This window comes from Coregonus lavaretus, assembly GCF_964263955.1.
Source record: "Coregonus lavaretus genome assembly, chromosome: 9".
In the NCBI taxonomy this organism is placed as follows: domain Eukaryota; kingdom Metazoa; phylum Chordata; class Actinopteri; order Salmoniformes; family Salmonidae; genus Coregonus; species Coregonus lavaretus.
Window position 1 is genome coordinate 21,040,255 of NC_139996.1, and position 22,572 is coordinate 21,062,826.

Sequence of the window (22,572 nt, forward strand, 5' to 3'; positions counted from 1 at the left end):
ATGCATGTTTTGGAATAATTTTATTCTGTACAGTCTTCCTTCTTTTCACTCTGTCAATTAGGTTAGTATTGTGGAGTATTGCCCCAAACATAACTTCACCATGCTCACAGGGATATTCAATGTCTGCTTTTTTATTTTTACCCATCTACCAATAGGTGCCCTTCTTTGCTAGGCATTATACAACCTCCCTGGTCTTTGTAGTTGAACCTGTCTTTGAAATTCACTGCTCGACTGAGGGACCTTACAGATAATTATATGTGTGGGGTACAGAGATGAGGTAGTCATTCAAAAAACATGTTCAACACTATTATAGCGAACAAAGTGAGTCCATGCAACTTATTATGTGACTTGTTAATCACATTTTTAATCCTGCATTTATTTAGGCTTGCCATTACAAAAGGGTTGAATACTTATTGACTCAAGACATTTCAGCTTTTAATTTAGAATTGAAAACATAATTCCACTTTGACATTATTGGGTACTGTGTGTAGTCAGTGACCAAAAACCTAAATGTAATCCATTTTAAAGTCAGGCTGAAACACAACATAATTAGGAAAAAGTCAAGGGGTCTGAATACTTTCTGAAGGCACTGTATTCAGGCACTCTTAGAGGAACTATAAAATCTATAAAAAGTGTCTATCATCAAAGTGGCCATGTATATTTTGCACCTGGACTACTAAGTAGCAGCAAAAGTAGCCAAATTATTTTGCGCTATTTGTTATTTATTGCTGCTACTTGGCAATAAATCTAATGATTATCAACCATTGGCAATAAAATAATAGTTGAATAACAATGGCAATGGCATAACAGTGCAATTAGTTATTTGAAGGCTACTGGATACAATAAAAGTATACAGTGCCTTCGGAAAGTATTCAGACCCCTTGACTTTTTCCACATTTTGTTAAGTTACAGCCTTATTCTAAAATGGATTAAATTGTTTTTCCATAATGACAAAGCAAAAACAGGTTTTTAGACATTTTTGCAAATGAATTACAAATAAAAACCGGAAATATCACATTTGCATAAGTATTCAGACCCTTTACTCAGTACTTTGTTGAAGCACCTTTGTCAGCGACTACAGCCTCGAGTATTCTTGGGTATGACGCTACAAGCTTGGCACACCTGTATTTGGGGAATTTCTCCTATTCTTCTCTGCAGATCCTCTCAAGCTCTGTCAGGTTGGATGGGGAGCGTCGCTGCACAGCTATTTTCAGTTCTCTCCAGAGATATTCGATCGGGTTCATGTCCGGGCTCTGGCTGGGTCACTCAAGGACATTCAGAGACTTGTCCCAAAACGACTCCTGCGTTGTCTTGGCTGTGTGGTTAGGGTCGTTGTGCTGTTGGAAGGTGAACCTTTGCCCTAGTCTGAGGTCCTGAGCACTCTGGAGCAGGTTTTCATCAAGGATCTCTCTGTACTTTGTCCTGTTCATCTTTCCCTCGATCCTGACTAGTCTCCCAGTCCCTGTCGCTGAAAAACATCCCCATGCTTCACCGTAGGGATGGTGCCAGGTTTCCTCCAGACGTGACGCTTGGCATTCAGGCCAAAGACTTCAATCTTGGTTTCATCAGACCAGAGAATCTTGTTTCTCATGGTCTGAGAGTTCTTTAGGTGCCTTTTGGCAAACTCCAAGCGGGCTGTCATGTGCCTTTTACTGAGGAGTGGCTTCCATCTGGCCACTCTACCATAAAGGCCTGATTGGTGGAGTGCTGCAGAGATGGTTGTCCTTCTGGAAGGTTCTCCCATCTCCACAGAGCTCAGTTTGCCAGGCGGCCAGCTCTAGGAAGAGTCTTGTTGGTTCCAAACTTCTTCCATTTAAGAATGATGGAGACCACTGTGTTCTTGGGGACCTTCAATGCCGCAGACATTTTTTGCTACCCTTCCGCATCATGTCTCGGAGCTATTTAATCTATTTTAGGCTGTAACATAACAAAATGTGGGGTCTGAAAACTTTACGAAGGCACTGTAGGTGAGCACGGATGCAAAATATGCGGCGCTCAACCAACATTCCGTTAAAAAAAAAATCTAACATAAATCATGTAGCAGATATAGCATATGGTTGAAAGAGTATGTGGTATTTTCTGTAGCCTACATGCTGGAGATAAAATGTACGACAATATAACTTTCTACATCATGCTCGTTTCTCCGATCAAATAGCCTAACCTAAATGGCGCCCAATCAAAAAGAAATGCGCTGACATGTTAACAAACAACATATCCTTAAAGCAGTACAGGTCAAAGTAAATGGGACAATATGGAATGGACAATCAAGCTACTCACAACTGCTGTCCAGGAGTTTCATCCCATGGGCTGTTTGCATCCATACATTTTTGACAAATTGATCATAGCGAAAAAGAAAATACTTCTGCATTTCCCGCTGTGTAAACACATTGCAAATAGGTTCAGGATAACTCCTTCTGATAAAGATGGGTAGCTGATATTCAGAGGTTAAATAGCCATTTGATCAGTCACAGGAATCAGGATTAATAAAGCCAATGCAAAGGTCTGTTTTACAAACGATGGGCCTACCGTCCAGACAGAGATCAAAGCAAATGTAACATGACTAATGCATGAGAGAGGAGAGCTAGGTGAGTGGAAGAGAGAGATGGACATTTGGTGAGATGTATTTCCTATTTTAGTCCTAAAATCATGTGCTGGAACTTTTTTAAAGTTCTTCATGTGGGGAGATATGTTACATCATGCAACGAGTGCCCCGTGTACACTAGCACAGTCATAACGAATCATGCAAAACATTTACAGTTGAGGGGAATATGTTAGTTAATGTAGAGACAAACGATTACGCATATTTTATTGTCATAAAGTTAATTTACGAAAATCGCTATTTAGCAAGCTAGCTGACTAGATAACATTAGCCAGCTAGCTGGCTAGTTTTATGGGCGTTGTGACGTGTCATGAGTATGACATTGTCATTCTGGTTGTTTTAGGTCTTCCTGAAACAACCAGCAAACCAGGCTGTTGTCTTGTGAAACAGTGGATGTAAAGAATCTACGCTAGCTAGCTAAAGCATTTACTGCAAATTGAACTTGTACAATTTTGTAAGCTTGCCTTGCTGATATTTGCCATGCAATGCAGCTGAAGTAACGTAGCAAGCTAACTATTTTATTGCTTATTGTGCAGTGGAGGATAAAAATACCTGTACGTCTATGGATGTGTAGCTAGCTATGTAGCCGATCTGTGTATGGACCCTAAAACGTTTGGTATATTTATTAGTTCAGAACCTAGCTATGAACATCAGCTAACATAGCCGGTTGTATCAACTAAAAAAACAGTCTGAATGACATTAATGAAGCCTATGGATTGACTAGAATATAATATAACTTTGTGCCATGGATGCAAGTCGTATATACATGTAGTTATTACCATGCATGAGATCCCCACATTGTAGCCTGTACATATAATATATTAATTGATCATGTACTCTACCTTGGCAAATAAAGGTCCAGTTCAGGTATGAATGTCTGTGAGATTCTTTTTCAGTCATATCCAATACCAGGAGTATCAAATTCCAGTCTTTGAATGATGCTGTGTCTGCATGTATGTATTACAATTATACACTTCAACAGTGTTTACCAATCCTGGTCCTGGGACATCAATAGTTACACATTGTAACTATGCAATAGACTAGAAACATGATTTAACTACACTTCCTATGCATCATGTAAATACTCTAAAACCGGTTCATCTCAATATCTAATTTCCTTCATCTGCATTGATCTGAGGACACAGGATAGGTGTAGTATTTAATCAAATGAGAGACTTCATTTCAACCAGTAGAGAATGTGAAATGCTTTATTTAAAGAAGTTAATTATCCAAGTGTTATAAATAAATGCATTATAAATATTATAGTTGTAATATTATAATTACAAATTCAATCTGTACATCAATGCACATCTGGTGTCCATTATAAAAACAGAGGAAGAAAGAGAGGACTGGGAGAGAGGTGTGAGAGAGTGTAAAAGACAGAAAGGGAAAGAGTTAAGAACAGAGGAGCAGGGAAGACAGCATATGATTAATGAATTACAGCGCTACTAAACTTCATATTCTCTCAGTTCATCACAATTCCATAATAGTGTCTCTAGCGGTGTCTCCTAACAGGCCTTGGGCCCCCAGTTGGCCCGAAGATTATCTTAAGAGCAGGTGAGGTGGCGATGACGGGACTTGGGGTCCTCTCACATCAAAACATACCTGCAGATGAGAGATATAATTTAAAAAAACACAAGGCTTAATCATGCTAACACTGTCAGTCATCTTAATCATCAGGAGGTGAAATGCAAAACTGACCTTGGATCATTAACTCTGGGACTACTACATCTCTATCTGTATTTCAATGTAAAGCATCTCTTTAATAATACTTCCTGTTGACCCGACCAAGTGACCTCTCACCTCTGATCATGCTGTGCCCTCTATGTGTCAGCAGTTCAGATCCAGGAAGGGTTCACCGACACAACTGATATAACCTAGAGGATTTAGGGAGTAAAGGAGAGAGACTGTTATTGAGAAAATAAGGTAGTTAAAGAGACAGTGTTCAACAGGAATCTGTGTGTATGGCCTCACCTGGTGTCCACACTAAGTGGCTGCAGAGTACTTTATGCTGAAAAACATGCACAGATACACAAGGACCAACATTATAATGTAGTTATATAAATAATGAAGTGTCTTACTATTCTCAATGGTTGGTCCTCTTGCCTATTCTTTGAACGTGGAAGGAGCCACAGTTATACACCTGAGCCTGCTTAATGCACAACACAATCCATCAATTAGATTGATACACAAGTGTGTAGGTGTGGGCTATAGGGTGTCTAATTGTTCTACATTTGTTCAATATGTGTGACTCTTAAAAGAGCCTGTTTTGTTTTGGTACAGACATCACCCTTACACCCTCACCTGAGACGTAGAAATCAAAAGGAGAGAAACTGGGAATTGAATAACTGCAGTTGCCATGTGGATGGCTCATAAAATAGCATTTGGTTGTGCATAGTGTAGTCTATGGTGTTGCCAGGGAACAGCACCCTCTTCGAAGAAGTAGGAGGTGAAGATTTACCGCACATGGATTGCCTCCCGTGCTGCGTTGTTGGCCCCCATCCTTGAAACATCCTGCAGAGCAGCAGACCTCTCCTCTGGCAAACGGCGGCGAGCTGCAGATCCCCTCCTGGTCCTCGTGTCCATCCTCATGAACTTATGCAGGACACAGGTAGCCTTCACATGCCTGAATTCCCCCAGGAGGCAGTCCCAGATGGCCCTGGTCACCCAACCTTGCAGTGCCCTACACGGTAACTGTAGGCAATCGTTTTGAAGGAATCTCCAGTTACAAGGTATCTGTAGGAATATGGAAGGTAATGTCATTATTATAATTTTACATCACCAGGTCATTGTGGATTACTAAAGTATAATATTCCTTACAACAAATCATGATAACATTGGACAGATATGTGCATGTGTAGCATGTGACAATAGCAGGATCATATCAAGGATAGCGCCACAAATGAATATATAAGTACCACTTGAAGCTTGATGATGACTTGATCATTTGAATCAGCTGTGTACTGCTAATCAAAAACAAAAATGTGCACCCCTTTGAGTCCCCAGACCAGGACTGAGAACCACTGCTTTTCATTGGGACCTCTTCATCTGCAGACATGTTTTCACAGCCTAAGGACAGAAAATCACACAAGAAACAGACTAAATTATACTCAAATTAGACAGCACTGAATTATGTTCTCTGTCCCTACTTCTAGGGCCTGGAAATACACAAAAGTACCTGCCCTATCCAGAATAGCCTACTCTCTCACTTTGACAGATGGGGCTGCTATCCTTTCACCCTCCTCCATGGTTGTTAGCTAGCTATCTACAAATGCATTTGGAGTTGGTTTTTTACAGTAATATATATATTAAGATAGCCATCTAATATGAAGTTAGGTAGCTGGTTAAATGTAATTCACTTAGCTAGCTATCTATACAGTAGTTGGCTAGATAACTAGCTAGTTACGTTTGCAGCTCATTTGAGTTAGCCTGCACTGTAGCTAGTTAGCTAATAATACATCGTTATTTTTACATTTTCGAAATGTAAAAAAGTATTGACTTACTTGAATAGGTTCTCCCAGCCATGTGGAGGTTTGGGAACCAGGCAGCAGAGTTTGGTTGTTACCAGATCGGTTTAGAGCATATTACATATTACTATTTACCTGTGAACACCATACAAACTTGCTATGCTGAATTCTTGACGCACAATCAAATGTGCGGCCATATGCTGCCAGTAAACCCACAAGCGAGCCACTCTGGGCGGCTGAAGCGGGACGCGGCAATTTACCGCTTGCTAGTGTACACGGGGCATTAGCCTCACATGAAACTCTGTCTTTGTGTACTGTTGTATGATATTTTCACCCACTTGGAGGAATATATGTAAATATATATGTCTATATGTAAATATCAAATGGGACGTCATTGTTTAAATCTAACGCCCTCGCAAAATCAATGGTGGTATTAGGGCAGCTCAGCACGTTGAACAAGACTTCCCATGGGGCTACACGTGCAGGATATGAGAGTTAGCGTGTGGGTGTAGAGGGCGTGGTGTGAGGGTTCTGCATAACGAAAGGGGACTCAGAAAGTCGAAGATAAAAAAAATATCTGTAAGATCAAGCAGAAGCTAACGAATCAGTGAGGAAATAATGAGGCAAGTCTCCCACTCAGAGAGAAAGTGGTTTCAACTGGGATCTCGCTTCAAAGGGCTAAGCACACACTAGTGGAATGAAGACCGACGATTTGATGAAAGCACAGCAGAGATAGATTTTATTTGGTCTCCATGCAGACTACTTTGCAGTTCTGTATGACCGGAAGGAACGTCAAACTGCTTGCCTGACCCTCAACTTAGAAAGAACTGGGACATCAGAACTCTGACAACTTTGGAAAGAAGGAGACTTCTCTACAAGGTGCTTCAACTATTGAAGGGGCAATTAGCAGTTGCTGCATCAATTTTTGGACTTATAAATTAATTGTATGTCCCCATTGATTCTTGAAGAAAATAACTTATAAATACCTCATGAGCTTAGTTAGTTCATCTGTCGTTCCCCATCAGAACCTAAAATATAAGCTTGTTTTACTCCAATGTTTGTAAACAAAGTAAATGTAAACAAACGCTGTAAAGCCTCAAAACATGGTTAAAACTATAATTGTGATATTATGGATGGTTCCATACGCACAAAAAGCTTATTTCTCTCAGAGTTTGCGCAAGTTTGTTTACATCCATCTTAGTGAGCATTTCTAATTTGCCAAGATAATCCATCCACCTAACAGGTGTGGCATATCAAAAAGCTGATTAAACAGCATGATCATTACACAGGTGCACCTTGTGCTGGGGACAATAAAAGTCCACTCTAAAATGTGCAATTTTGTCACACAACACAATGCCACAGATGTCTCAAGTTTTGAGGGAGCATGCAATTGGCATGCTGACTGCAAGAATGTCCACCAGAACTGTTGCCAGAGAATTGAATGTTAATTTCTCTACCATAAGCCACCTCCAATGTCGTTTTAGAGAATTTGGCAGTACATCCAACCGGCCTCACAACCGCAGAACACGTGTAATCACGCCAGCCCAGGACCTCCACATCCGGCTTCACCTGCGGGATCGTCTGAGACCAGCCACCCGGACAGCTGATGAAATTGTGGGTTTGCACAACCGAATAATTTCTGTACAAACTGTCAGAAAACGTCTCAGGGAAGCTAATCTGTGTGCTCGTCATCCTCACCAGGGTCTTGACCTGACTGCAGTTTGGCGTTGTAACTGACTTCAGTGGGCAAATGCTCACCTTCGATTGCCACTGGCACGCTGGAGAAATGTGCTTTTCATGGATGAATCCCGGTTTCAACTGTGCCGGGCAGATGGCAGACAGCATAGAGTGTATGGCGTTGTGTGGGCGAGCAGTTTGCTGATGTCAACGTTGTGAACAGAGTGCCCCAGGGTGGCGGTGGGGTTATGGTATGGGCAGGCATAATCTACGGACAACGAACAAAATTGCATTTTATCGATGGCAATTTGAATGCACAGAGATACCGTGACGAGATCCTGAGGCTCATTGTCGTGCCATTCATCTGCTGCCATCACCTCATGTTTCAGCATGATAATTCACAGCCCCATTTCGCAAGGATCTTTACACAATTCCTGGAAGCTGAAAATGTCCCAGTTCTTCCATGGCCAGACATGTCACCCACTGAGCATTTCTGGGATGCTCAGGATCGACGTGTTCGACAGCGTGTTCCAGTTCCCACCAATATCCAGCAACTTCGCACAGCCATTGAAGAGGAGTGGGACAACATTCCACAGGCCACAATCAACAGCCTGATCAACTCTATGCGAAGGAGATGTGTCGCTCTGCATGAGGCAAATGGTGGTCACACCAGATAGTGACTGGTTTTCTGATCCACGCCCCTACTTTAAAAAAAAAGGTATCTGTGACCAACAAATGCATATCTGTATTCCCAGTCATGTGAAATTGATAGATTCAATTAATTTCAATTTCAAGGACTGATTTCCTTATATGAACTGTAACTCAGTCAAATCTTTGGAATTGTTGCATGTTGCGTTTATATTTTTGTTCAGTGTACTTTCCACATAATGTTCCACTAAAGCTGCAATGAATGACACATAAAATAACTGGTGTCTCCCTCGGGTGGCTGTGTTAACTGTTTCTTTGGTGGCCCCTGCCTTTGGCCTTGAGCTGCTTGTCAGTATGAGGGATAGTGCAGACACCGTGAAGAGCTGCGAGTGACATGGACTTTACATTTCAGGATCCTGTTCTGTGCCCGGCATCTTCTCTGTGGTGTCTGGGGAAATATTTTAGACATAAAAAGCACCTCTCTTGTGTCCAATAAACAGTCAATATGGACAAGTGGATAAAGAGACGTGACAGTTTCAGCCATGTAGACAGGCCTGTCTGGGGAAGAAAGACTAAACAAAATGTCCCTCTGGGCCTTCTGAGGACTGTGTGGCCTTTGACCTGAGTCATCATCTCAATTGAACAGAGTAAGTTTAGATGAACATTGATGTGACCTGACAGCTTACATGTTCCACTGACAGTTTTAACATGTTTAATTGTGTGTTTTTCTTGTTAGTGAGTTTTCATCTGGCACAATTTCACAAACCTCTCAATTACAGTGACAGATCCTGTCAGAGAGCCTCCTCAGGGCCTAGAACATTACAATGACGCTGCTATTTTCAACTGCCAAAGAATGATGTTCAACATGCAGTGGAACAGACAAGTGTTCATGAGACACGTCAACAATTTAATTAGGACGGGTGAGGTGAGGTAAACTTTGTAGAAAACTCTATAGCAAAGTAAAAGCAATACCAAAAAGCTTTTAGGAGTGAAACACTGAATGAGTGTGTTAACTGATGAGACCCTGTTTTGTTCATGAAACAGGTTGGTCTGTGAACTTTCCCTTTGATCAATGGAGGAAGTCAATGTGATTGATTTAGGTGTTACGGAGGTGAATTACTATTTCTGTGTCTGGGGATGAATTAAGATGGATTGCATCAGTCTGTGTTTTTTCAGTCCTCTCATCTCGTAGTGACGTTGGTCCTATTCCATCACTACTACTTGACCTTCACTGGGAGGAATGCAGAACTAATTCAAAATAGGTAAACTGATCTCTATGAGATTTCCCTGGTAATCTTGCTCATTTTAAATAGTTTTTTGTCGCATAAGGGATTGAAGAGGGAAGCTGTCGGAAGGTTGTGGGTTTGTTGGAGAAAGGGGTGGAGGGATGGATGCGGTGATGGGATATCAGCTCAGTGAGTTTTGAAGACGGGCTATGAGGGCAGAGCTAAGCCGATCGTGGGGAACCAAATCGTGCCCCATAGCCAGGCGGAAAGTGGCAGAGGAACAAGGGGAGGATTTTAAACCCCTTTACTCACCCGTCTCTGGATGGTTATTTATAGCAGGTTTTACAGCACTGAATAGTGTAAAAGCCATTTTTATTGTGCCCCTGGCACATGGAAATGGCAAATAAGATTTGGCTTTCATCCTTGCTGCTTTTGCTTAAGACGAGAGTACATGATGCCGAATCCTGATTGAAATAAACTCATATTTTTTGGGAAAAACTGTGAATATCAACGGCAGATTTCACAGAAAGTTTGAGTGACGTACTTGTGACTCAAGTTGGTAATCTGCCCTATCTAATGATGAAAAATAGGCTACAAACACATACAGTGCATTCAGAAAGTATTCAGACCCCTTTACTTTTTCCACATTTTGTTACGTTAGTCTCATTCTAAAATGGATTACATAAAAAAAATCCTCATCAATCTAAACACAATACCCCATAATGACAAAGCAAAAACTGGTTTTTAGAAATTTCTGCAAATGTATTAAAAATAAAAAACAGAAATACCTTATTTACATCAGTATTCAGACCCTTTGCTATGAGACTCGAAATTGAGCTCAGGTGCATCCTGTTTCCATTTATCATCCTTGAAATGTTTCTACAACATGATTGGAGTCCACCTGTGGTTCATTCAATTGATTGGACATGATTTGGAAAAGCACGAACCTGTCTATATAAGGTCCCACAGTTGACAATGCATGTCAGAGCAAAAACCAAGCCATGAGGTCAAAGGAATTGTCCATAGAGCTCCGAGACAGGATTGTGTTGAGGCACAGATCTGGGGAAGGGTACCAAAATATTTCTGCAGCATTGAAGGTCCCCAAGAACACAGTGGCCTCCATCATTCTTAAATGGTAGAAGTTTGTAACCACCAAGACTCTTCCTAGAGTTGGCCGCCCGGTCAAATTGAGCAATCGGGGGCGAAGGGCCTTGGTCAGGGAGATGACCAAGAACCCGATGGTCACTCTGACAGGGCTCCAGAGTTCCTCTGTGGAGATGGGAGAACCTTCCAGAAGGACAACCATCTCTGCAGTACTCCACCAATCAGGCCTTTATGGTAGAGTGGCCAGACAGAAGCCACTCCTCAGTAAAAGGCACATGACAGCCCGCTTGGAGTTTACCAAAAGGCACCTAAAAGACTCAGACCATGAGAAACAAAATTCTCTGGTCTGATGAAACCAAGATTGAACTCTTTGGCCTGAATGCCAAGCGTTACATCTGGAGGAAACCTGGCACCATCCCTACGGTAAAGCATGGTGGTGGCAGCATCATGCTTTGGGGATGTTTTTCAGCGGCAGGTACTGGGAGACTAGTCAGGATTGAGGGAAAGATGAACGGAGCAAAGTACAGAGAGATCCTTGATGAAAACCTGCTCCAGAGCGCTCAGGACCTTAGACTGGGGCCAAGGTTCCCTTTCCAACAGGACAACAACCCTAAGCACACAGCCAAGACAACGCAGGAGTGGCTTTGAGACAAGTCTCTGAATGTCCTTGAGTGGCCCAGTCAGATTCCGGCCTTAAACCCGATCTAACATCACTGGAGAGACCTGAAAATAGCTGTGCAGCGACGCTCCCCATCCAACCTGACAGAGCTTGAGAGGATCTGCAGAGAAGAATGGGAGAAATGTCTGTGAGATATAAGACAGATTAGGAAACCTTTGTTATTTTTTGGCACTAAACAGTCTCCATATATACAGTACCAGTCAAAGGTTTGGACACACCTACTCATTCCAGGGTTTTTCTTTATTCTTTATTTTCTACATTTTAGAATAATAGTGAAGACATCAAAACTATGAAATAACACATATGGAGTCATGTAGTAACCAAAATAAGTGTTAAACAAATCAAAGTATATTTTATATTTGAAATTCTTCGAAGTAGCCTCCCTTTGCCTTGATGACAGCTTTGCACGCTCTTGGCATTCTCTAAACCAGCTTCATGAGGTAGTCACCTAGAATGCATTTCAATTAACAGGTATGCATTGTTAAAAGTTCATTTGTGGAATTTATTTCCTTCTTAATGCGTTTGAGCCAATCAGTTGGGTTGTGACAAGGTAGGGGTGGTATACAGAAGATAGCCCTATTTGGTAAAAGACCAAGTCCATATTATGTCAAGAACAGCTGAAATAAGCAAAGAGAAATGACAGTCCATAATTACTTTAAGACATGAAGGTCAGTCAATCCAGAATATTTCAAGAACTTTGAAAGTTTCTTCAAGTGCAGTCGCAAAAACCATCAAGCGTTATGATGGAACTGGCTCTCATGAGGACCGCCACAGGAAAGGAAGACCAATAATGACCTCTGCTGCAGAGGATAAGTTCATTAGAGTTAACTGCACCTCAGATTGCGGCCCAAATAAATGCTTCACAGAGTTCAAGTAACAGACACATCACAACATCAATTGTTCAGAGGAGACTGCATGAATCAGGCCTTCATGGTCAAATTGCATCAAAGAAACCACTACTAAAGGACACCAATAATAAGAAGAGACTTGCTTGGGCCAAGAAACACGAGCAATGGACATTAGACCGGTAGAAATCTGTCCTTTGGTCTGATGAGTCCAAATTTGAGATTTTTGGTTCCAACCGCCGTGTCTTTGTGAGACGCAGAGTAGGTGAATGGATGATCTCCACATGTGTGGTACCCAGCATGAAGCATGGAGGAGGAGGTGTAATGGTGTGGGTGTGCTTTGCTGGTGACACTGTTGGTGATTTATTTAGAATTCAAGGCACACTTAACCAGCATGGCTACCACAGCATTCTGCAGCGATTCGCCATCCCATCTGGTTTGCGCTTAGTGGGACTATCATTTGTTTCTCAACAGGACAATGACCCAAAACACACCTCCAGGCTGTGTAAGGGCTATTTGACCAAGGAGAGTGATGGAGTGCTGCATCAGATGACCTGGCCTCCACAATCACCCGACCTCAACCCAATTGAGATGGTTTGGGATGAGTTGGACCGCAGAGTGAAGGAAAAGCAGCCAACAAGTGCTCAGCATATGTGGGAACTCCTTCAAGGCTGTTGGAAAAGCATTCCTCATAAAGCTGGTTGAGAGAATGCCAAGAGTGTGCAAAGCTGTCAAGGCAAAGGGTGGCTGCTTTGAAGAATCTAAAATCTAAAATCTATTTTGATTTGTTTAACACTTTTTTGGTTACTACATGATTCCATATGTGTTATTTCATAGTTTTGATGTCTTCACTATTATTCTACAATGTAGAAAATAGTAAAAATAAAGAAAAACCCTGGAATGAGTAGGTGTGTTTAAACGTTTGACTGGTACTGTACTTCCATTCATTTTTTCAACTGGTACTGGAGGACCTTCAGACGAGTCTTGTGAGGTCTGTGGGTGGCCTAGAGCAAAATATCTGACATGTACATGTTTGTGAGAGTCTCACCTTTGCACAGATGGGTCATATTAGTGACTGAACCCAAACGGTTCAGACACTACAGACAGAAGTTGTCAGAATGGCTGTACCGACTTCAGACAGTCCCAAGATGCATGTGGTACAGTGTCATTCTTCAATAGAGGGGTCATAATAGTTTGTAGGCCAAACCATTCGGGCGCTACAGATGATTTTGTGGGAAGACCGATTTTTGGGATGTCTCATGGTCTGACAAACACCACTCTAGCTCTGTCACCTTTCACTGCAGATGCGGATTTGGTGGATTGAGACGTATCCAATGCCAAAAAACAGATATCTCTAGCTTAAACTGACAGATTTTTATGGGGAATTTTGTATTATGCTAATTTATTTTAGCTGGGGTGCATCGACCTTAGGGGGTTTTAAGCCATGCAGTATGAAGGAAGTTAGAGGTAGTTTTGTGAGCCAATGACTGGAAGTCTACAGGTACAGCTAGTCTTGGGTAACGCTTGTTAGCATTGGCTTGCCAAACTACCTCTAACTTCCTTCATACTGCACTCAGAGCCATAAAAATGGTATCCACAACTTCTTCTGACTCTGGGTAAGTAGAAACGGCTTAGTTGCCAGAATCTCACAGTAACCCCCCCATCTCAATCTCTACTGATTGGCCTGGGGCCCTCCTTTCAAATCCACCTCACTTAACCAGACCCATAACCTGTCACTGGACACCAGCATGTGCTATTCATCACAGCCACAGCCCATAAAACAAAGAGATGTAGCATGAATTGGTGCCTTTTATTTGTGAACTTGAAGACTGTCATATAGAAGTGTCTGGAAAAATAAACCACATCCAGCGTCTGATCTCTCATCCAATTATTGATCAATCCCAACTCATCCCAACAGCAGTAGGATGCAAGGTGGTATGGCTGCTAGTTTGTTGTTGTGTATCTTCTCAAGTATTAATAGACATGTTTTTCTGTGTGATTTTCTCCAGATTGAAGTGTGCAGATGTCACCCTAATTTCCCATTATGCTGTTTGCTGAGTGCAATATGTTTACCTAGCCTTATCTTCAGGGGTCATTGAATTCTAGAGTGGGTTTACAATAGGTCTTCTTTATAGTTAGGTTAAGAGTAATGGTTTTGACTCGTTTTGGGAAGGGCACAGATCTGAATCACAGTTTCCCCTGGCCTCTGTGGTATCAACATTGAATAAAATGCAGAGGGGCTGAATCATTTTGTGGCCTGACAGATGCCACAACTCCTGACCTACCATGTCTTCATGGAAGACATCACATTTTTATTGCAAATGCCACGATTCCGTGCCACACATTTAATGTTGATACCGTAAAGGCTGAATCAATCGGAGAATTTTAAAATCAATTAAAGTGAGCTGGAGTGAGCTGGCTGGAACTCATGTGGAGAGCTGACTTGCCTTTGCTTGCGTCAGAGCCTGGAACAATTATACCTCTCTGTCTGTGTGGCGTGTGCTCCCGCCAAGCAATATGAATGAACTCCTTGGGTGCCGCTTGAAGTGTGCTTCCCATTTGGCTCAGTTTAATAGATTTTTCCGGATTGGAAATTGAAAACCAAACTAACCCAGGCTGATGTGTTTGTGTGGTTATTTTGTGATTTGTCTAGCACGCTGCTCTCGCTGCCGAACAATGATTCTGAATATAACATTAAATGTTGATTGGCCAAAGCAGGAGCTATGACATATTAACCAAACCAAAATGTTATCCTCCAAATACAGATGCATAGTTGTCACTTGATTGAAATCAATTGATTTATCAGACATATACAACAAAATGTACAATGTGGACCACGAGGATATCACTGAAAATTATATTAAAACACTTGTAAACAAAGTGGTCCTCGATGGTAAAAATCTAACACATATAATGATTTAAAGGCAAGACAAAATTACAAACAACCATAAATACATTCATTTACGTCCTAGAAAATGGCACTACTCACTGCACTTTTCCCTAACCTTAAAAATCGACCATATTCATTTCACATTTCGACCTTAAAAAAACAATAATTCAAATCAATACACCTGACCAGCAGTAGGGGGCAGTGGAGTGGTGTCTCTTACTTAGACAACCTTGTCCAAATGAAAAAATGTGCCTGCTTTTTAAAGGTATTTCTCCAAGGGAAGACTATTCCATGGACAAATGCCTGTATAAAGAAAACGTGCTCCTTACAGAACTGTTTACTCTTGGGATTTTACAAGACATAACACTAGCTCTGGTATTGTAAAATGTAAAATGTAATGTAAATGTATTGTAACTGGGCTGGTTATAGACCATATCAATGTGGTTTTCATATAACCTGGGGCACGATCATTTAAGATGTCAAACATATGATTACGTTTAAGTTGGTCCACTCTGGACTCCAAAGGCAACATGCCCACCTCCCGGAACTCCTGTACACCTTTGTGGGACCTAGGGGGGACATTCAGCATATACAGTTGAAGTCGGAAGTTTACATACACTTAGGTTGGAGTCATTAAAACTTGTTTTTCAACCACTCCACAAATTTCTTCTTAACAAACTATAGTTTTGGCAAGTCGGTTAGGACATCTACTTTGTGCATGACACAAGGAATTTTTCCAACAATTGTTTACAGACAGATTATTTCACTTATAATTCACTGTATCACAATTCCAGTGGATCAGAAGTTTACATACGCTAAGTTGACTTTGCCTTTAAACAGCTTGGAAAATGCCAGAAAATGATGTCATGGCTATAGAAGCTTCTGATTGGCTAATTGACATCATTTGAGTCAATTGGAGGTGTACCTGTGGATGTATTTCAAGGCCTACCTTCAAACTCAGTGCCTCTTAGCTTGACATCATGGGAAAATCCAAAGAAATCAGCCAAGACCTCAGAAAAAAGATTGTAGACCTCCACAAGTCTGGTTCATCCTTGGGAGCAATTTCCAAACGCCTGAAGGTACCACGTTCATCTGTACAAACAATAGTACGCAAGTATAAACACCATGGGACCGCGCAGCCGTCATACCGCTCAGGAAGGAGACGCGTTCTGTCTCCTAGAGATTAATGTACTTTGGTGCGAAAAGTGCAAATCAATCCCAGAACAACAGAAAATGACCTTGTGAAGATGCTGGAGGAAACAGGTACAAAAGTATCTATATCCACAGTAAAACAAGTCCTATATTGACATAACCTGAAAGGCCACTCAGCAAGGAAGAAGCCACTGCTCCAAAACTGCCATAAAAAAGCCAGACTACGGTTTACAACTGCACATGGGGACAAAGATCATACTTTTTGGAGAAATGTCCTCTGGTCTGATGAAACAAAAATAGAATGGTTTGGCCATAATGACCATCGTTATGTTTGGAGGAAAAAGGGGGGCGCTTGCAAGCCGAAGAACACCATCCCAACCGTGAAGCACAGGGGTGGCAGCATCATGCTGTGGGGGTGCTTTGCTGCAGGAGGGACTGGTGCACTTCACAAAATAGATGGCATCATGAGGAAGGAAAATTATGTGGATATATTGAAGCAACATCAAGACATCAGTCAGGAAGTTAAAGCTTGGTCGCAAATGGGTCTTCCAAATGGGCAATGACCCCAAGCATACTTCCAAAGTTGTGGCAAAATGGCTTAAGGACAACAAAGTCAAGGTATTGGAGTGGCCATCACAAAGCCTTGACCTCAATCCTATATAATATTTGTGGGCAGAACTGAAAAAGCGTGTGCGAGCAAGGAGGCCTACAAACCTGACACAGTTACACCAGTTATGTCAGGAGGAATGGGCCAAAATTCACCCAACTTATTGTGGGAAGCTTGTGGAAGGCTACCCGAAATGTTTGACCCAAGTTAAACAATTTTAAGGAAATGCTACCAAATACTAATTGAGTGTATGTAAACTTCTGACCCACTGGGAATGTGATGAAAGAAATAAAAGCTTAAATAAATAATTATCTCTACTATTATTCTGACATTTCACATTCTTAAAATAAAGTGGTGATCCTAACTGACCTAAAACAGGGAATATTTACTAGGATTAAATGTCAGGAATTGTGAAAAACTGAGTTTAAATGTATTTGGCTAAGGTGTATGTAAACTTCCAACTTCAACTGTACCTGATAACATTATTTTGCATGACCTGCATTTTCTTTTTCAGCTTTTTTGATAGCCCACTACACCAAGCAGAGCAGGCATAATCAAAATGACACAGAATCAAGGTTGAGACAAGCAGTTTATATAAACATATTTACATTTGTTCACCATTTTAGAAAGAATTTTAGCAGCGATCAGGTCTCCAGAAAGGGATTGATCTCGGGATACACCAAGATAAGTTTCACTTGTCTTAGATTCGATCTCCTTGCCTGCACAGTTTACCTTTATCTTGTCAGCCCTAAGCAAACTACGTTTTGTTCCAAACGAAAGCGATTCAGTTTTTCCAAATGTAGCGACAATTTGTTGTCAGTCAACCAATCTCTAACAGAATACAATTCCTTACTCAGGGTCTCCTCTATGTAAACTGTATCCTTCCCAGATACCAGTAAGGCGGAATCATCAGCATAAAGCAGGAGTTTGCACTTTTTCTGTATCGGCGATATGTCATGGCAATTTCAATATTTCTATTGTGTTGTCTCTGTTTGGGGGGGGGGGGGGTATTAACTTCAAGACATACACTGAGTGTACAAAACATTAGGAACACCTGATCTTTCCATGACAGACTGACCAGGTGAAGGCTATGATCCCTTATTGATGTCACTTGTTAAATCCACTTCAATCAGTGTAGATGAATGGAAGGAGACAGGTTAAATAAGGATTTTTAAGCCTTGAGACAATTCAGACATGGATTGTGTATGTGTGCCATTCAGAACGTGAATGGGCAAGACAAAAGTTAAGTGCCTTTGAACGGAATAAAGGTTGTAGGTGCCAGGCACACCGGTTTGTGTGTTTCAAGAACTGCATGCTGCTGGGTTTTTCCACATTCAACAGTTTCCTGTGTGTATCAAGAACGGGTGATGGACCAAAGGACATCCAGCCAACTTGACACAACAGTGGGAAGCAATGGAGTCAACATGTGCCAGCATCCCTGTGGAACGCTTGACACCTTGTAGAGTCCATGCCCCGATGAATTGAGGCTGTTCTGAGGGCAAAATGGGGTGCCACTCAATATTAGACAGTGTTGATACCATCTAAGGCTGCAAAATTTCCAGAGGGCACACACTGTTGACCTCAATTTGGTAAAGTTATGAGATGATAATCCAGTCCTACTTTTAGAAGTTCAATGCACATCTTATTTCACGTCACAACATAATAACATATTATGTTGCAAACCTAATACACTTCTCAACATAATATGTTCAACATGACATTAGAAGAAGAAAGGCTCATGCAAAGAAGAGTATTCATGAAAATATTGATTTGGGGTCTTTGGCAAAAGAGGTGTCACTATGCCCAATTAACATAGCAACAGGAGTTTGCTCCTATTATGTGCCTGCTGAGTCTGACGCACACAAACACTGTTTGTTTACAAGGCCTTGGTAACTTCAGATTTCTTGATACATGGCGTGACTTTTTGAACCTGTGGTGTATTATATATTATGCCTTCTGCAAGGATTTGTCAGAAATATTATTCACATTAGTCATGTCACAAACTAAAAAAACTTTAATTTGATGGAAAATATGATGTGTAGGCGTATAACTGTATATAGGCTATACTACTATAAAAAGGTATGGTTTATTTAAACTGAAAACATGACCTTATCTGTGCACTGTTCTCCTGGGTATAGAAGTGCGTCACAAACAAATATCCATAATCAAGCTCATCTCCGAGCTTCAGGGTGAGGGGATCATCATTGGATGATCCTCCTTTTATCATTCAGAACCCATCTCCTCATAAAGAGATTAATTCAAAAAGAAGCCAGTGAGAACTTGTTTTAAACTCAAAAGGGGCTGTTTCCCACACACAGATTAAGCCTAGTAATGGACTAAGAAGCACTTTTAATGGAGAATATCCATTGAACAAGCATTTTAGTCTAGGACTAGGCTTAATCTGTGTCTGGCAAACCAGCCCCAAATTCTGAAGTTCCAAATTCCATACAAAATATAGCACAACTTACTGTCCATGGTAGGCTATTTACTGAAGAAGCTCTGAAAATATAACTAACTTTCTAGACCATCAGATTACGTTTTGTTAATTCTAATAAAAATTATCAGATATTATAATCAAATATTAAACTGCCCATGTCTGTACTCTGTGCACTAGTAAAGACCACAACAGCAAAAATAATTCTGAAGGGCACTTGCTGAGACAAATTTGGACAGCGTAATGTGCTTCTTACGTAGGTTCATTTCTCTTACGTATATAAGGAGATCAATGCTCAAGGCGGAGCAATTCAATATCAATGAGAATACAAACACTGAAGAGCAAACAAAAGGAGGCAAAACTGCAGGGATTGGTCAATTGAGTTGAAATAGGAAACAACTTAGTGCGCTTGGGTTCGTAAAGCACTTCAGGACCATGGAGAGCTCTAAGCTGTGGACGAGAGCGGTAGTTTGCACAGCGCTGCTGTCCATCCTATGTGGTGCTGAAACGAGCGACTCAGAAATGGAAGTGGATTTGGAAACGAGAAACATTCACGACTTCTATCCAAGAAATCCGAATCTAACGAACGAAAAACGTCTTGTAAGTCTAGCTATATTGTCTGTAGACTGTATGCATGAATACTTAAGTCCGCGAGCAGCTTTTGGAATTTAGATTCCACTACCTCGAGAAATAGAGTAGGCTAAATTATGCTAAATACAAAATAAAAAGCACATTGTTCGAGAGACCATGAATGGTGTTTTAGATTTTTGGGTCAAAATATGAATATAAGCTCAAGGAATTGTAGTAATGCTACACAATGACAAGACATAACGGTCAGAGCTTGAAGTGATGTAATATTTTAATTGTGTATTTCCTACTGTTTCCACAGCTTGGAGCTCTACACGAAGTTCTCAAAAAGCTGCAGACCAAAAGAATTAATCCATGGGAAAAGAAATTTGGACAAGTTCCCACGGTAAGATTTTACCCTCTTTGCTCAGAGAATGTATTCATTTTGTATATGACGAATAATGACCAAATGCAGAATGACAAGATTGTTTTTATTTTATTATGGTCAAGTGTTCTTAATGTAAGTAGACTTATGCTATTGGAAGTTCCTAACATGTCATTGGATTATTTCATAAATGCGGGGTGTTTCGAAACGCGGGGTGATATTGTAACCTACACTATCCCCATTGTTTTAATTTAACAATGTGACATTAACCTTTTTCAGTGCGACGTGGGGGAGCATTGCGCGGTGAGGAAAGGCGCTCGAATCGGCAAAATGTGCGACTGTCCACGGGGAGCTTTCTGCAACTTCTTTCTGTTGAAGTGCTTGTGAATGTAGGTTGTGTGGATTCAACCCACTTTCATCGTGTTATTTAAAAGAGGGATAATAATGTAACATGTCATTATTTTTATGAATATTTTTCAAATACTGGCTGACTATAATTGTCAATGTTATAGTGGGACCACAAATTAGATAATGGTACATGCTATCGTTTCCTGGAGTTTGAAGAAACGTGTCACCTAAGTGTTACTGAACTCTCCATATTGTGCATTAAAGTGTGTCACAACGTATTTCGTAATCAGTATTTTTGGTCTCTGAATTCTCCGTTTCTAGTTCTCACAATCCTGGACATTTCTCATGAAAACGCTAAATATATTTGTTAAATAGAAGGTAATTTATTAATAAATGCATCATGAAGGCTCTTGTAAAAAGGTAAGTTAGGATTAGTAAATGTGTGTATATGCTGTTCTCATGATACAAAGATCCTATTGAGCATTTCAATAACTGTACCTCAAAACCACTGGAACTTGAATTTCATGACACGTTTCCTTTCATGGTATAACAAAAACGTACGTTAGGAGGTAGGGAATTAGGGGAAGTAAGATGTATTAAAGCTAAGTCTTCAGCCTGGGTGCATGCTGGAGAACTAATTTTGTGAAAATTACTCGGGTTCACAAACCTGGTTGGATCGAAAACTGTACTTCAATTACCTACTTTAATTAGTCATATTTTTCCATAAACTATATTACAAATTTAACTTGTTCCAAACAGTTCTTAATCTCCACATAAGTAGGAAAACAAAATGTAAAGATGTCATTTGAGGGAACTGACAGTTTCAAATTTGACTGAATTGGTCAAATGGAATGTTCGTTCTAATAGACTCAATCAAAACTCAAGATCTCTAAAAAGTTAAGTATGGCGGCAGGTAGCTTAGTGGGTAAGAGCGTTGTGCCAGTAACCGAAAGGTCGCTGGTTCTAATCCCCGAGCCGACTAGGTGAAAAATCTGTCGATGTGCCCTTAAGCAAGGCACTTAACCCTAATTGCTCCTGTAAGTCGCTCTGGATAAGAGCGTCTGCTAAATGACGTAAATGTAAAATGTAAATGTAAGTAATGTAAATCGCATACCGCAGCAGTGAGTGTGTAATACTAGTACAGTGCATTCGGAAAGTATTCAGACCTCGCCATTTTTCACATTTTGTTACGTTAGCCTTATTCTAAAATTGATTAAATATATCTCTCTCATCAATCTACACACAATACCTCAATGACAAAGCGAAAACAGGTTTTTAGAAATTGGCAAATGTAATAAAAATAAAACGGAAATACCTCATTTACATAAGTATTCAGACCCTTTGCTATGAGACTTGAAATTGAGCTTAGGTGCATCCTGTTTCCATTTATCATCCTTGAGATGTTTCTACAACTTGATTGGAGTCCAAATGTGGTAAATTCAATTGATTGGACATGATTTGGAAAGGCACACCCTTGTCTATATAAGGTCCCACAGTTGACAGTGCATGTCAGAGCAAAAACCAAGCCATGAGGAATTGTCCGTAGAGCTCTGAGACAGGATTGTGTCGAGGCACAGATCGGGGAAGTGTACCAAAACATTTCTGCAGCATTGAAGGTCCCCAAGAACACAGTGGCCTCCATCATTCTTAAATGGAAGAAGTTTGGAACCACAAAGACTCTTCCTAGAGCTGGCAGCCCGGCCAAACTGAGCAATCGGGGGAGAAGGGCCTTGGTCAGGGAGGTGACCAAGAACCCGATGGTCACTGACCGAGCTCCAGATTTCCTGTGGAGATGAGAGAACCATCTCTGCAGCACTCTACCAATCAGGCCTTTATGGTATAGTGGCCAGACGGAAGCCACTCCTCAGTAAAAGGCACATGACAGCCCGCTTGGAGTTTGCCAAAAGGCACCTAAAGGACTCAGACCATGAGAAACATGACTCT

The 22,572-nt window shown here is 41.0% G+C and overlaps 1 protein-coding gene and 1 long non-coding RNA gene across 2 annotated transcripts; one reads left to right on the forward strand and one right to left on the reverse strand.

The window, feature by feature from the left end:
* Nucleotides 1–5,060: 5,060 nt before the first annotated feature.
* Nucleotides 5,061–6,398, reverse strand: LOC311134500. Its single transcript, XR_014613698.1, has 3 exons — nucleotides 6,103–6,398; nucleotides 5,518–5,668; nucleotides 5,061–5,335 (listed from the first exon to the last, which is right to left on the reverse strand). It is a non-coding gene; the product is annotated as an uncharacterized lncRNA (long non-coding RNA).
* Nucleotides 6,399–19,763: 13,365 nt separating this feature from the next.
* On the forward strand, nucleotides 19,764–20,667 carry cart2 (cocaine- and amphetamine-regulated transcript 2; the record flags this gene model as incomplete). The annotated part of the gene is made up of 3 exons (XM_084168699.1): nucleotides 19,764–19,928; nucleotides 20,218–20,301; nucleotides 20,560–20,667. 3 exons carry the CDS (start codon nucleotides 19,764–19,766, stop codon nucleotides 20,665–20,667), a joined length of 357 nt encoding a protein of 118 aa, XP_084024825.1.
* Between the last annotated feature and the right edge of the window lie 1,905 nt (nucleotides 20,668–22,572).